The 16924-nt window shown below is 30.1% G+C and overlaps 1 protein-coding gene across 1 annotated transcript in view; it reads left to right on the top strand.

The window, feature by feature from the left end:
* LOC145302445 (uncharacterized) overlaps positions 1–16924 on the top strand; it is a 92582-nt gene that overhangs the window by 42566 nt on the left and 33092 nt on the right. The window contains exons 6-8 of the mRNA XM_080144656.1: positions 1243–1365; positions 5930–6035; positions 11784–11938. Of these exons, the coding sequence (XP_080000782.1) occupies positions 1243–1365; positions 5930–6035; positions 11784–11938 (384 nt within the window). The remainder of the gene's footprint in view (positions 1–1242; positions 1366–5929; positions 6036–11783; positions 11939–16924) is intronic.

Genomic DNA, 16924 nt, shown 5'->3' with positions numbered 1-16924 from the left:
GGAGTAATAATAAAATAATAAATATTCATTGGTTTTAAACTACTATTAAAACTAAAATCTAAAGATCATCTTCCACAAGTTTATTTTCACGCTTGAATGAATATCTTCATACTTAAAATGTGTTTTTACAGTAATCAGAAATAAGTGTCATTTCTATAGTTAAACATTTAAAGATTTACGAGCAGTTCAGCCCGGCTTTGCTCGGGCACTATATACTATTGATAACTTTATATGCATATATATATATATATATATATATATATATATGCATATTAAAAAGTTGGACTTATATCCAGGTAACCTACATCTAAAATTTCAAGTGTTTAAACCCAAAATTGGCGGAGGAGTTTGATAGAGTCTGTAATAGTCAACTCTTTTACCTTTAACCTCTTGGCAGCCAAATTTTCGCCTCCAAACTGATTAATAAGCTTTCTGCATGTCTGAATACCCTTTATGTAAATATTTCAAATGTTTAGACCCAAAATTGGCTGAATAGTTTGCTAAAGACCACAAAGGTCAAATCTTTTGAACTTTGATCCCTTGGCAGTCAATTTCTCGGCCAAAAACGATTAAAAATCTTGCCCTATCTCTGAATACACTTTATGTAGAATTTCAAATGTTTAGACTGAGTAATTTGGTAGAGACCACAGAGGTATTTTTGTTTAATTTGCCCCCAATTTTGACCCCCTAACATTTATTATTTTGGGCTCAAATCAAATTTAAAAAATTGATCCATGTCCAAGTAAATTACATCTAAAATTTCAAGTGTTTAGACTAAAAATTGGCGAAGGATTTGGTAGATTTCTCAAAGATCATATCGTTGAACTTTAACCCTTTGACAGCCAAATTTCTTCCCGAAAATCGATGAAAAGATTTTCCCAAATCTCAATACCCCTTATGTCAAATCTCGAGTCTGTAGACTGAAAATTGACTGAATAGTTTGGTAGAGAAATGCACGTACACAGACACACACACACACAGACAATTTCACTTTTATAGATATATAGATAAAGAATCGGAATAGGAATCGATAATTGTAATGGAATCAGGAATTTAGTATGGAATCAGTAATTATATCAGAATGGCGAAAATCGTCCCATCACTATATAAAAGAAAAGAGTAAAATAAGAAAAGGTATAGAATTTAAAGATCATCGTGATTCTATTTTGAGTTGCTCATGAAATAATAATTAATTTTAAAATGTTTTATTTTTAACAAATTTCTATTTTTCATTTCAATCAGACTCCACGAGGACTGTTATGTAATGGTGGAATAAATCCAAAGGACCCTCCGAAAATTCCAGACATAATGTCTTTTCGTTTGGAACACATCGACACTCAGGATGACAGCGTAACATATTCTGATGTAAGATTGAACTTCGTTTTTATTAAAACTAATCAATTTTCCAATCTTTCTATTGCAAAATGTGATGAGCGGGAAAATGTTAGAAACAGATTTAAAATTAACGGTAGTAGAAACTTGATTAGTGCTGGAGTATCGAACTTTGTGCTACTACTTGGGTTAACATGACTTAGTCATACCGAGGAGGTTTCATTTCGGCCGCGAATATTATGCGATTTTGAATATTTTGACAGTTTGCTTGAAGAGAAAAGTATCCTCAAACTCCATGTACAGAAAAACCTTAGAAACTCCAAGACAGTGTATTGGGAAAATATATGGCATTTCAAACATGTAAAAATCCATTTTTTGGATGATATGTTAATTACTGCGTATATGACAATTAGTTAGATACGATTGGTTTTACTTGAAATTCAATATTTCGATTTTCGAATTTCGTTATTATAACGAAGAAACGCCAAATTTACTTTAGAAGAAAATATCATTTCATACACTACATCAGAATTTGTTATTATCAAAAAGATATATTGACGAATTTTCATTTTTTTTTAAATTTATTTTCATAACAGACATTCTCATTTATGCATTGTGCTTATAAATCATGGAATATAACAAAATATTATTTTAAATAATTTCCGTATTTCGTTAACTCACTACGAGGGTAAAGTAACAGCATTAACATTCGTAAAATATAGCAGAAGAAAAAAAACAAATAATAAATTCACTATATCGAAAATCATACATTGTTGTATTGGCTGATTTGCAGTGTTTCATTTATTCTCATAATATAAATGCACTTATATTCCAGTTGTCTGCATTGTTTGAAGCCTTAATACACAAACACACGTGCGCGCACACACATACGTATATAGTATGTTTATTATACAAACATTATTGTTTTCATATGGGCATTCATATTTCAGTAGAATCTCAATTAAGAAAGACCCATATCATCAGACTGAAAAAAACATTCATACATTTTAGCAAAATGAAAGAATCTCAATTTTGGCTTTAATGTCGCACTTTTTTTCTTCGGTGTGATGAGGTGGGTCTTTCTTAATTGAGATTCCACTGAAACATGATTGCACATATGTAACCAAAAATGTTTGTATAATAAACATATTATATACCTGCTCTGTCTTTCGATCGAGCACTCTTTAATAAACACAGGGGCTTCAGTGGATGTACCTCTAGGAAACAAACTCTACAATCATTTTATATATATATATATTTTTTTTCAGATTCATCTGCCTTACTTTTAATGCTAGGTTTATTTTTGGTGTCTTTTCAATTCAATAGAAATCCTCCTAAATTTGCTGATGAGGAGACCGTGCTTACCAAAAAAACTATGTATAATTGTTCTACGTGACTTCATGTATACCACAAATAAAAAGCACGGATTTCCGAAACGATCGTACAGATAATTGACTTTGTTGTTGTTCCTTCTTATGAAACTGATTTTTAATTTAATTAAAATTTGATTTTTAAATTTTTAAATTTTTTAAAATTTTTAAATTATAAATCACATTACTTAATATTGAATTAGCTCTAGGACATTTAACTATCGAGCTTATTATATATCTAAATTACAACGAGCATTTCCTGTATTTTAATTAAACTAGTAATTTCACTATTACATTAAAATACACTTAGCTCTTTAGACTATTATTCTAATCTCCTTTAAATTATATATATATATATATATATATATGCATATTGCGTAGATAGGTTTATTAAAACATGTTGAGAAACAATTTAGCAAGAGTTAAACATATTTATTATTCAGAAAGGAAACACAAATAGTGGTGAAAGTACTTAATCTGCAGAGTTTCGAAGAAATAGTTTCCTTGTCGTCAGAGGAAAGGAGTTAGAAAAATGCATAAAGAAATTTTACCTATAAAGTATTTAAAGAAATTGAGTATGAAAAGAATCATACTAGCATGAAAATGAAATGTAGAATGATGAAACAGATAGAGTGGGGTAAAAAGGAAAAATAATTTCACGCAAGAGGGTGTTGGCATGATTGTTGAGTTCAAAATCCAACGAATCCAAGAAAGTGGTGGAAGTAAAATGCCATGTTTGTGGTAGTCCGAGTGAATGTTGTTGAAGTTTTGTAAATGGTCCAAAAAATAAATTTCTGTGTGAATAGGCACAGATGAAAAAGTCCAATCTGTGAAGCAAATAGCGATTTTAAGAATAAGTAGAAAAAGATAGCACACCGTGGACCAAGTTAATCCAAGAGTGAGGGGGGTATTGATCCCAAATCAGTTCAACGCTGTGGGCAAGGGAGGATGATGATCTGGTTGTCATAACAACCTATCGTTGTAAAAATAGTAATTAGGGCAGTGCTGGGGCGAGATAGAACAGGTCATTGGATATGGTTTGGTAGAATTATGGACAGAGTTAACGAGGTTGAAGCAAAAGTATTTTTTAAAATTAGGGGCTTTAAGCTTATTTGCGAGAAATAATTTATCTGGAATATTAGAGAGTTTTATTGAGAGTTTTAGTGGATTGTAATGGTTGAGGAAAGCGTAAAGGAGAATTCGAGGAAGAAGAAGGTGGTTGGCGCTCGCAAACTCTGTCATAGTGCAACAGATTAAAATAAAATAAAAAATAAACATAATTATGCTCGAACTTTCGTACAAATGTATATATATATATATATATATATATATATATATATATATATATATATATATATATATATATATATATATATATATCAATGCATAAGCACCTTCAAATGCAAACATGAATACAAGCATTAGCGTGCATACACATTTCAGAGCATAGATGCCCAGGTATGGGGAGAGAGAAAAGGATAGGGAATATATAAAAAAAAAATAATGGGGTAACATTAATTACAAATTTCTTCCTTTCACTTCCTCAATGCTGAGGAAGTGAAAGGAAGAAATATGTAATTCATGGAAATGAGATTTTAAGTGAATTATTTAAAGTTAAGTAATTTCAAATTAACAATATTTAAATTTAGTCTTATGTCTGCAAAAGGAGACTAGTTCGCTTTTAAAATTTATTATATTATTGCTGGGGAGGAAGTAATTCTTGTTATAGCTTCAGTTGTGCAGAGGTGACAAGACTTAGAGCTTGGGATATAAGACTTAACTCTTTTTAGGATAGTAGATTTAATTGAAAAAGGATTTTTATCAGATTTAAGTTTTTTAATTAAAGTAGGGAGAGAAGTTTTTTGCTTATTATTATTATAGTTTTATAGTTAAAGAAAGAATTGTGGTTAGATATTCTGGTCTTAATTAGAGTGGAGCAGGCGCCGATATAAGTGTGTATTTTATGAGATGCTTGGGACCTATTACTGGTTTGTTGATTTGTATTGAGTTTGAGTTGGGAAGGTTAAATTTTGTTCATCGAGGTGAGTGTGAGTCGGATAATTGTATGTAAGAGTGTCGATTATGGGGTTATCAATGTTATTAGTGTTAGGATAATCATTAGTAGTAGTAGTAGTAGTAGTAGTAGTAGTAGTAGTAGTAGTAGTAGTAGTAGTAGTAGGGTAGTTGGTAGGTCGACTGTTGAGCTCGCTGATTGGATCAGTTATTCTATCAGATGGAAGATGGGAAGGGAGAGAGGATGTCGACAGAATATTTGAGTCTGTTGTGCGGGAATTACGGGGTAGCTCTGTTATTTTTGCAAGAATATATAACATTTTAAAAAACTACATCCGTTAATTCCTACATTTCAAATTTTAAAAGTGAATGTCCGTTCCGGTATAAAACCAATATAATAAAGAATATTATATATCGTGCGAAGGTCATTTCTTCAAACAAAAATATTAAATTAAAAATAAGGTACATTATGAAAAACATACAAAATCTAATCCATCACGCAAAGAAAATGTACAACAAAAAAGCTCATAAATTATTGAGTAGCTTTACTTTTAAATAAAATAAGGCACTTAAAAATAATTTTGGTAATGCACTGGAGGCCTTCTTAATTTTAATTAGTGCTTTCAATAGTGCTCTATGAGCTCCTGAGTTTTTCCATTGATCACTTAAAAAACAATTTATCTACGACCGGGTTAAAATCTTAGTAGTGCTCTTGAGGCCTCCTTACTTTTATTCAGTGCTTTCAGTAGCGATCTGGAGGCCTTCTGAGTATTATTGTTTTTCACTACTCACTTAAAAAATTATTTCTCTTCTAGGAGTAAAACCTAGTGCTTCCAGTAGCACTCTGTGTGTTTTTCGTGCTTTATTTTATTCAGTGCTCAATTAAAAAATAATCTTTTTCACTGTTCACTTAATATTTGTTCCTTTGGGTGTGTGTGTGTGTGTGTGTGCGTGTGTGTGTGTAAAAACTTGGTTTTAGTAGTTCTTTGGAAGCTTCACTTCTTTTATATAATAATTTTCAGTAGCACTATGGTTGGCACAATGGGTGAGAATCTCTTTTGTGATAGCTCTTGAGCTACCTACACATATAAGCTTGTTAACAGTATTTTCTTGTCCTTGCAGGGGGATACAAGTAAGATAAAGTCTGTTCAGTTTTCATTTTATTAAACAGCCACATGAAATATATTTTAACTCGTTTTTGTTTCCGTCTACAGGAAGTATATGATTTCCTCAGTGGTATAACGAAACATGTGTACAAGTCGCCTGTGTTCTTCACATACAACCTCAACCCATTAACAGTTATCAATGATTTCAATACAGGTGAGTAAATAGATTTGATTTGTAATCGTTGCATTGTTTGCTCTGGACATGGATATATTCATTGTATAGCTTTCACTTTATCTCTAGTATACACTTGCCTATAACTTGAACTTTAAAAGGTTTTCTTGAAGCAAATGTTGCCAGAAAAATAGTTCTCTTTATTTCATATTGTTAGATTTTTGTGAATTGAAGTCAAAGATTTCGCAAATTGAACTCAAATCTTAAACACAAACCAAGAGGTTTGTTCCGTGTTGAAGTTATTCGAACTGTTTGTTGATTTCACTATTTTGTCGTGTATTTGTCTACATGACCCTGTCTTCTACCTGTTGATATATCTTTATTCGGGAACAATATGCCGAGCGTAAACACAACGATGTATGGTTACTAAGAGAGAAGTTAACTTCATACTACTACATCCGCACAATTGAACATTTAGAGCCGATAGTAAGTAGTTGGTGTAAATGTCATTTGATTAATCCACTAAAGAATAAGATGTGAGTAACTTTAACTGGGAGTAAGAGAAGTGTTTGCTTATAAAATTGACCATCGTAAAATATTTGATAAGCTCGTTAAAGCGAAACATATTCTAGCTTGCTTGCCATGTATATAATATTCTACTTGTAACCTTCTTTAGTTAGTCTGTACAGTGGGGTTGTTCTTCATTTTTACCCCCATAAAAGTAACACCACTCCGACACGCGTATCGTATTATGTAAATAAGATATCTATATAATAAAGACAAGCCGGTGTATTTTCCAAAATTTGTAAATGATAGCTTTGAATCTGACAAATCGCTATCTACTTCTGGATAGCCAATATTTCTTGTGGAATATGACTCGTGTTCTTCAGATTAATAATATGCTCTAATTAATTCAATAAAATATTTTATCCGTCTAGCAATATTTTTCATATGCCATCTTTGTTATCTGTATTATATTTATTTAAAGTGAACGCTTTATTCGTCACTAGAAGCACATGTATAACTTATAATAGTAAATACTATATTCTTTCGCTTATAACAGTTAAGTATTTTATTTTTCGTTTGAAAAATTGAGGTAAAATAATTAATAAATTTCTGGATTCTTTGAAATTTCACTCCCGTACCACATGTCTTCAATTTCTAACACACCAATAAATAATATAATGATATATTCTAAATCTAACATAACCAATTAAAGCATTTCCTAAAATCGTTCTTTTATGTGACGAATATTTAGGTGTTTGTTTGTGTGTCTATTATGGCTAAGTTTTATGTGTTATAACATGCAATATAAACTCCATATAAAGCATAAAAACAAGAAACATTCAAAGCTTGAAATATTTTTATGCACAATAAAATCTTGATTTTGATTTGAATGTTCAAAAGTTCGCTTTTGTGCGTAATAACGTTTCCAAATATTTTAGTGCAAGAACGAAGCTGATTAAAACTTTGAATTTAAGTGATTTCGTCAGTCTTTAAAAATATATTAAGACTTCGTTATAGGCAGTTTAAGACCAAAAACAACGTTATCGAAAGTTTGGTGAAGCAATGTTTTAACAGTTTTTATAGAAGGTAATATGTTTGGAATGAAGCGGAGAGGAAATTGTAAGGCGTACTTATTCTTTTCTTCTTTTTAGGAGTAATCAGTCATCAGTAGCAAAGTGTTTGTCGGCTGTTAGCTTTGAGAATGAATTTGACTTCGCGCTCAATGGTTGTATCTTCCCCTTGCTTTCTTAGGTTTTTCTCTTCTCACCTCCCTGGTTCATAAACCTTCGGCTTTTTATATCTTCCCATCAGCTGGAAGACATGTCGGCTGTCCGCATCTTATTTTAGTCGCGCAAACTTTCCATTGAGTAGATTAATTTTTATCTATTTTTCTTTTTCTGGCCGGAAGGATGTGTGAAATCGATGTGCAGAGACGCTTTTCACAGTTCGTATGTAAGAACTGACGAATCAACATCCGGTTGGAAGTTTTATTATTTTTTATTTCGTTCTGATTCTGATTAATCATTTAAAAATATGTCTAAAAGTTTACAGTGACGATCAAAACTCTAACTTGTGCACGTTGCATTCGTTTTTCGTTCCGTTTCCATTCCTCTTTTTACAACAATTCTCTATGTTGATTCAGTTTTGAAAGTAAACAAACCATCTTTATGTGTCCCCCCCTACTTTCCTTTCAGAAACGATGATATTTAATCGGTAGCGGTTTTGTTTTAATTTTGTTTTTCGTCCTGTTTACCATTTCTGTTTTTAGTATACGTCTAGAAACAGAAACAATTATGATGGCGACTTAACATTCTAACACTTGTCCGCTGCGTTAGTCTTATTTCACAGCGAAAATTTTTAATAAACCACTTATCAGTTTGTATGCTACTTTCGTTTTTCGTTCTGTTTATCATTCCTGTTTTGACAATAAATTTTAGACCAATTTGATTGAGTTTGCGACTATGATATGTATTTTAACGCTTGATTTTGTCTTACAAAAAATATATTCATCTGAAAGATATACTGGTTTTTGCGTTAATTTCGTTTTTCATATTGTTTTCGATTCCTCTCTTATAACGATCAATGATCTATAAGTATAGAATAAGAAACGATTGCAAAGGCGACCTAAAATTTTAACGTGGATAGTTTTTACTTGTTAAACGGCGATGAAATTGAACTAAAACATGGGTACTGGTCGCGGTAAGAGTTCCCTGTCGAACTCCCTCAAAAAACAATGACTTCTCTCCGCGCAGGCGCAAAGGACATGTTTTAGTTGCCATAGTAACAAAACTTTTTATCGACATTGTTTTACTGTTTATGAATATTGAAATAAAATACATTACTACACATTTATTAATATCTTTTTTTTTTTTTTACTGTTTATGTGTCAATTTTATTGACTTTTTCTTTTCTTATATTGAAATATTATATATATGAAATATTGAAATTATTCTTATATTGAATATTGAAATAAAAGACATTACTACACATTTATTAATAATATCTTCTTCTTTTTTACTGTTTTAGTGTTTTACTGTTTGTGTCACTTTTATCGACTTTTTCTTTTCTGTTTTAAATGACTACGTTTTACACATTTATTAATAATATCTTCTTTTTTTTTTACTGTTTTACTGTTTATGTCTCACTTTTATCGACTTTTTCTTTTTTAATAACATTTTCTTAAAATGAATATTAAAATAATTTCCCAACTTTTTTCATTTCTATGTGTTTTTAGTTTTGTGTGTTGAATGAAACTTTTTTTTTGTTTTCATTACAACAATAGTTATCGACCCCGGTTCTTTGGCTGACAAACGACATCTGTCGGCGGTTCTTGAAACTAAATTACACGCATTCGCTTCATGTTACTGACATGCAGAAGTGCCAATGGTGCCATAGGTGTTATTGTAAATTAACACTCTTAGCTAATTCCGTAAAATGAGATTCTACTTTTTTAGGCGAATTTGCACCCTCCCCATGTTAAGAATGGCTTTTTAAATAATAACGTTATTTCAGCACGAAAATAACATTAAACTTTAAGCTTAGAAATACGATTTAAAATATAGCGCGGATCATAAGTGCACTAGCACCCATTTTCTTATTAATAAATGTTTAGTAATTATTTTTCTTTTAATATTCATAAACAGTAAAAACGTCGTCATTTAAAAAGAAAATGCTATTTAAAAAAGAAAATAACATTGATTAAGCGTAAGTAAATTTATTATTCTATCACCATTTTGTGGTAAGTAAATTTCAAGAACCGCCGACAGATGTCGTTTGTCAGCCAAAGAACCGGGGTCGATAACTATTGTTGTAATGAAAAAAAAAAAAAAGTTTCATTCAACACACAAAACTAAACACACATAGAAATGAAAAAAAGTTGGGAAATTATTTTAATATTCAAGAAGATATTATTAATAAATGTGTAGTAATGTCTTTTATTTCAATATTCAATATAAGAATAATTTCAGTATTTCATATATATAATATTTCAATATAAGAAAAGAAAAAGTCGATAAAATTGACACATAAACAGTAAAAAAAAAGAAAGATATTAATAAATATTTTATTTCAATATTCATAAACATTAACGTTGTCATTTAAAAAGAGTAAAAAAAAAGTTTTAAAAAGTCGATAAAAGTGATTAAAAGTGAGATATTATTAATAAATGTGTAGTAATGTATTTTATTTCAATATTCATAAACATTAACGTTGTCACTTAAAAAGAGTAAAAAAAAAAGTTTTAAAAAGTCGATAAAAGTGATTAAAAGTGAGATATTATTAATGTGTAGTAATGTATTTTATTTCAATATTCATAAACAGTAAAACAATGTCGATAAAAAGTTTTGTTACTATGGCAACTAAAACATGTCCTTTGCGCCTGCGCGGGGAGAAGTCATTGTTTTTTTAGGGTGTTCGGCAGGGAACTCTTACCGCGACCAGTACCAAAACATGTACTCTTTCGTGTGTTATTTCGTTTTTAATTTCGATTTTCATTTCAGTTTCCATCTTTTCTCTCTTAGCGATAGCGATCAAAACATTATAATATGCATCTTTTACGTCGTAAATTCGTCTGCCAAAACTTGATGAGTGTGTGTTAATTTCATTAACATTTGTTGATCCCTTCTATGTGATTTATCTATTAGTATTTACTTTTAGTTATGTTTTTACTTTCACAATTTGGTTAATTATTTTTATGGATTTGAATTTAAAAGAAACAATTATATATAATTATATTTTAGATAAAATCGTTTTATTGTTCGTGAAAGATTCAAAGAATAAACACAGTTTTTATGTTTTGTATAGTTAATAAGGTGAGAAAGGCGTTTCTGAATTTTTTAGACGAGGATTGATTATTCGTATTATTTGGATTCATTGGACTACTGCTCTCATCTTGAGTGTCATTTTCACAACGCTTCAGTCGATGTAAACTCCGACCTTCTTCAGCTGTTTCTTGTCGAACTTAGAAATATTTCTGTCGAACTCAGGAATTTAAATTCTTGCATATTTGTAGAGTTAAGGATGCAAAGAAAAGAGGGAATTCTAAAATATAGCAGCTCGAGTGAATAAACTATTAAAGTATAAAGCTTTCTGGTATCTAGGAATCTCTATAATGAATGCGTAGACATTTTGTTGTCGGGTTCGTCGGGGGAAGTATTTTACGTCAATAGGGTACAAGTGTTACGAGTACGTTAGAGCATATTCCACTAAGGTAGTTGTAAATTCAGAGGTCGGAGTTTGGATGAACGTGCAGGTTACTATTGGAGACTCGTTTTGAACCTTGTGTAAGAGGGAGAGACTAGTGGTAGATTTTGTCCATTTTTAACCCTTGTAACCAATCATCACGGTGTTGTATTTCCGTCCAACTGACGAACTCATTAATCTTTATCAATGGGTGGTCTCTGCGCTTTGAGAAACGGCGATTCATTAGTACATAAAAACAATTGTTTATATGAGAAAAGTTGTATAAACAACAACGTAGACGATCTATCAAACTTCAAGACATCCTTCTGGTGACCTGAAGCTTCCATCAATAGAGTTTTTAAGGATTTTATGTATAACCTCTGTGATTGAATTTGATATAAGAGTAAACTCCAGACAGTAAAACCTATTATGTTGTAATTTGAACTTTCTCATTGACAACCATTTAACTCAATGGCGTCAATATTGCCTTCAAGGTTAGTTAGTTAGCGGAAGTGGAGCCGACACACAGACAGACATGTGTCTTCCACATTCTTATAGATGAAAATAAATTCAGTCTGTTTGTATATTACATTATTATTTTAGGGGTTTCTTATAATATTGACATGACCCTTGGAAATTGTACGGTTCGCCCGATTAGCCAGCTTCCCACGGATGTGCAAAAAGTGGATACTCGACACGTGAGGATGACCAACCCTCAAGAATTTTTCCAACTGAAGAACCATTTCTACCAAGGAATTGCAAGTTGACCATTTTAATATTTAATGTTTTTGTTTAATCTTTCTCTTTATTCATCGCTTTTATTTTCATGTGGATGTAGCATGACTACATCGATTTCGAGAATGTGTTTCTATCAAACAACCAAGGATTACCGTGTGCTCGCAAAGGATTTTTATTATCGAATTTATTATGTAAGGTCAGCAATAAGGTCTATAATATTACGGCTTCATTCATATTGTTCTTATTTACTTTGCCCCCTCCCACCAGGGCAGAGTTAGACATCAGGGCCGTTTTTTAATGTGGAGAAAAGGAACAAAAATGAAAATTGTCTCAGTCGTGAAGGATTTCTCCTTCACTAACCGAGAACAAAAATTGAAGTGTAGTATCAGAACAGATACTACACTTTGATCTTGGCTTGAAGGCCAAAAGTTTGATAAGCAAAATTATGGTTTTATTACCTTTAAACTGTATTTTTAAATCCTGCAATAAAGCGAGAAACAGTGAAATGGCAGCAAAAACATAAATGCCTATAACCTTTGAAATATCATATAAAGCGAGAAACACAGTTCAGAAATACTTACGATAATACTTGCAAGCCATATTTAAAAGAATAACGCCCATTCAATATACGTAAACCCAAAGTGTGATCATGACTATCAACCATAAAACAAATTGCTAATTCTATTGAACGTAGACCTAGCAAAAAATCTACTAACGAAACTGTATTGAAGAAGTTAAACAATATTTATAACACAGAACTACAGAATTTGGCTATCATTACATCAAAATCGAATAAGCAACAGGATACAAAAATAAAAGTAAAAATAGAACAAAATGAAATATAATCTGGTATACAGCGCCCTATAATCAGATGTTAAAAAACAAATTAGGCAAGCAATTTATAAATCTCATCGAAAACCGAAAACCACTGGGAGGTGATGGTGGCCTAGTTGTTAATGACACAGACTGATAACCTGAGCGTTTCAAGTTCGAATACAGTTCGTTCCACAAAAGTGAAAACTTAGAATGTTGGCAACGATCTCATGGTTCCTACCACAAGAATTCGATATCTTCTAGAATAAATTCTGACAAGGAAAAACATCGGTGAAACCAATGCCAATAGAATCTTTGTTTTCATACGATATGGCGATGATGATCGAAAACCAATCGCATAAAATATTCTTTAAAAATAACGTAAATTTACCTAACGTGAAAACTAACCTAAAGTGAAAACTTAGAAAGGATAAATAAAGCACGCAATAACAAAATACTAAATGAAAACAGTGACGAAAAATGATATGAAAATGCATAAAAATGTGACTAAAACAGCAACAATAATACTAATGAAACGAAGACGGACAAAAATATAACCTCTATAAGCAGTACTAACCTAAATCATAATAGCACTCATCCGAATTGAAACAAAACATTAATACAGTAGATAAAGGCGGTAATTGTAGAACTCGTGTATTTTGTCGACTATAAGATAAATGCCTGATCAAAAGTTCAACAAGCCACAATATTTGCCAAATAAATCTTAACTCACAAAAAATAGTACATGCTTATGACCTTCCTAGATTTTAAAACAATATATTACAACTATAAACCATAGTTATTATTACAAGAAACGCTGAATGAAAGCAGCACTATTGACTCATTAATAAGACCTCAAATAAAGTAGCGATCGCCAATAGTGCTAAATTGTATAACAGGCCAGTACATGTAGAAATTGAAACGACCTGTGTAGATTATGTCAGAATGAGAAGGTTGACATTCTAAACTTGTACCCCCCCCCCGAACCTATTAAGTGTTGAATTGAAATAGCGAACAAGTGTATGCATAGAATAAAGTCTACTTCAGGATAACATTCAAAAGAAAATTAAAATACAATAAATATCTAAAAAGTAAACTTAACCAAATAGAAAAAAATACAAAATAGAAAACGATTCCAAACACGCAGGTATTATAATAAGTTCACCTACTAATTCGGCACATTCAGAAAGTGAGTAACACCTATTTAAAATAGATCAAAAGGAGATAAAGTAAAAGTCAGCCTAACCATGGTTTAAGAATCGCCCTGCCATTAGCTATACGAAATATTAACCAATAGAGGGGAATAACAAAGGATTTGATCGTACAAAAATATCAGAGCATCTCTATTTACGCCAGGAATACCAACATCAATATATTACATATGAGTGAGTCCTCTGTGGAATTTCCACAGGTCCTCCTAGTTGTTATTTGCATCTCGTTTTTGTTTTGTTTTTTTACAGCAAAGCAAATCAATTTAATAACCCACCAAATTTATATAATTAAAATAAAATTTAAACATTCATAGAAGGAAGGCACATAATGGTTAACGAAGCCCAACGCCATCTCCATGTTAAAAATGGTTTTCAAAATAGTAACATTATTATTTGGAAATTCGTTCGTAACGTTGTTAATACTTTGTTCTTACATCGTTTTCTCATTTTCCCTACCAATCGTCGACTACTTTCAACTGTTTATGAAAACTTTCAAGTAGCATGTTGTATACTAACAACGAATTGATACAATTTGGCTTTGTTTAAAATCAAAATAAACCTTTTCTTGTCTTTCAATTTGAAATACATTACAAGGAAAACATTTAAGAAAAATATACCTGGAAATTACCAGGGGATTTATGTAATAATTTAAAAATTTACGAAAAAGAAAAAAAAAACATAAACAAAACAAAAAAAAAACAAAAAAAAAAACCAGCAAGTCTCTAATTAAATATTTACAAAATATTAAAAGAATCGGATTCGGAGTCGTAAATTTAGAACGGAATCGGTAATTGGATCGGAATCTGGAAGAATTTTGGAATCGTCCCACCACTAATATATATATATATATATATATATATATATATATATATATATATATATACTTGTTTATTGTTATATAAACATGCTCACATCCCGCTGCTACAAACAGCCACTTGTTTCAATCAAACAACAGATATCATCAGGCAGCGACTTGACTATTCAAAAGTTCAATGAATAATGGATTTTTATTTTAGGTAGGAACTCTTTAGAAGTTGGAGTTAAAAAACTTAAAACACAGGACTTTAATTAAATAAAAAAGTAAAAAGGGAGAGGCAATTTAAATAAAGTTAAAAGATTACAATGGGGAGAGAGTGATTGAGAAGAAAAAGAGGAATAGAGACAGAAATAGAGAAAGAAAATATAGAGAAAACAAAATAGAGAGAAAAAGAAGAGAGAAAATATATACACATATACATACATATACACATACACACACATATACACACATATACATACATATATATATATATATATATACATACATATATATATACATACTTTACTTCCATATATATATATATACATACATACACATATACATACTTCACTTCTCCTCTCCCCCCCTCTCCACATCATATATATATATATATATATATATATGATATGGAGAAGAAAAGAAAAAAGAAACAAAGGGTTATAATAAAGAGAATAAGAACTAGAAGGAAAAGGAAAGAATAATGAGATCTAGTTAAATAGAGAAAGAGAGAAAGTAAGAATTTGACAGTATATAGAAAAAGAAAAAGAAAAAGAAAAAATCTGCGTGTCAACCAATTTATGAACAATTATACAATTCAGTAATGAAGCATATTATTACAAATACAAACAGAAGATACAATCCAAGCGTCAGAGATGAACGTGTCAAAAAAGGCAGGGAATGCATTCTGCTAGCATATTTATCCTCTTACATACGTCCACGAGTAAAATCAACGCAATTCAAACATACGTCTACCATTAATTAGGCCCTTTATGCTAAATGATATAAGTTTAAAGTTTTCGCGTTTTTATTAGATAAATATATGAATAAAAGAAAAAAATAATGATAAAACAATATTAAAATTATTATTAATAACAATAAACATAATAGTAATGATAATAATAATAATAATAATAATAATAATAATAATAATAATAATAATAATAAAAACAGAATAAAATTAATATTTATTATCTTTTTAATATAACATATTTAGCCATAAGAGAGGATTAAATAAATTAAATAGGTCCAATAATTATAAATAAAAAACTACTAATATTTATGTATATAAAAAGAATATAATACAAATATATATATATATATAGATATATAACCACACACACACATATATATACCCAAATATACACACACATACACACACATATATATATATACATATATATACATATATACATATACATGCACATAAGTAAAGGTGTAACTATACTATTAAGTTGGAAGTTTAAGCTATTTAAGTATAGATATAAAGTCATATTAAATCACAAAATAATACATTCAATACCAGATTACTAATAACACAGATACAAGTACACTTACCTATAAATATATTCAGGCAAAAGAAGTAATTAAATCAACGAAATACTCAAAAATAGCGACGCACAGGTAGATAGTACCCTAATTAAAAATAATAAGATACATATGTATATACTCACAGAGAACCAACCGACATACTAATAAGCATATATATATATATACATATACATATATATATATATATATATATATATATATATATATATATATATATATATATATATATACATATATATACATATACATATATATACATATATATACACATATACATATATATAATCTTATGTAGTAACAAGCTTATTAAAGAAAATATTACAAAAAATTACAAAAAATCAAATATAGATATTTGCAAAAAAATTGACAAGGATAGTAAAGAAATAACTGACAAACTTAAAATTAGTAATAGAGTGGGAATTTTACAAAAAAAAACAGTCATATATTTTGCTTAAAGACCATAAGATAAATTTTGAAAATAAACCTACAACTAGGTTAATTAATCCTACGAAACCCGAAATAGGTAAATTAAGTAAAAATATACTAGAAAGAGTTAACTATCAAATTAAATCAACATATAAGCTAAATCTATGGATTAACACAGCGGATACCATTAAATGGTTTTCCAATATACA

The sequence above is a fragment of the Euprymna scolopes genome, chromosome 2, assembly GCF_053919585.1.
Source record: "Euprymna scolopes isolate OS-2025 chromosome 2, ASM5391958v1, whole genome shotgun sequence".
NCBI classification, from domain to species: Eukaryota; Metazoa; Mollusca; class Cephalopoda; order Sepiida; family Sepiolidae; genus Euprymna; species Euprymna scolopes.
This window is presented reverse-complemented; position numbering and strand designations above follow the sequence as displayed.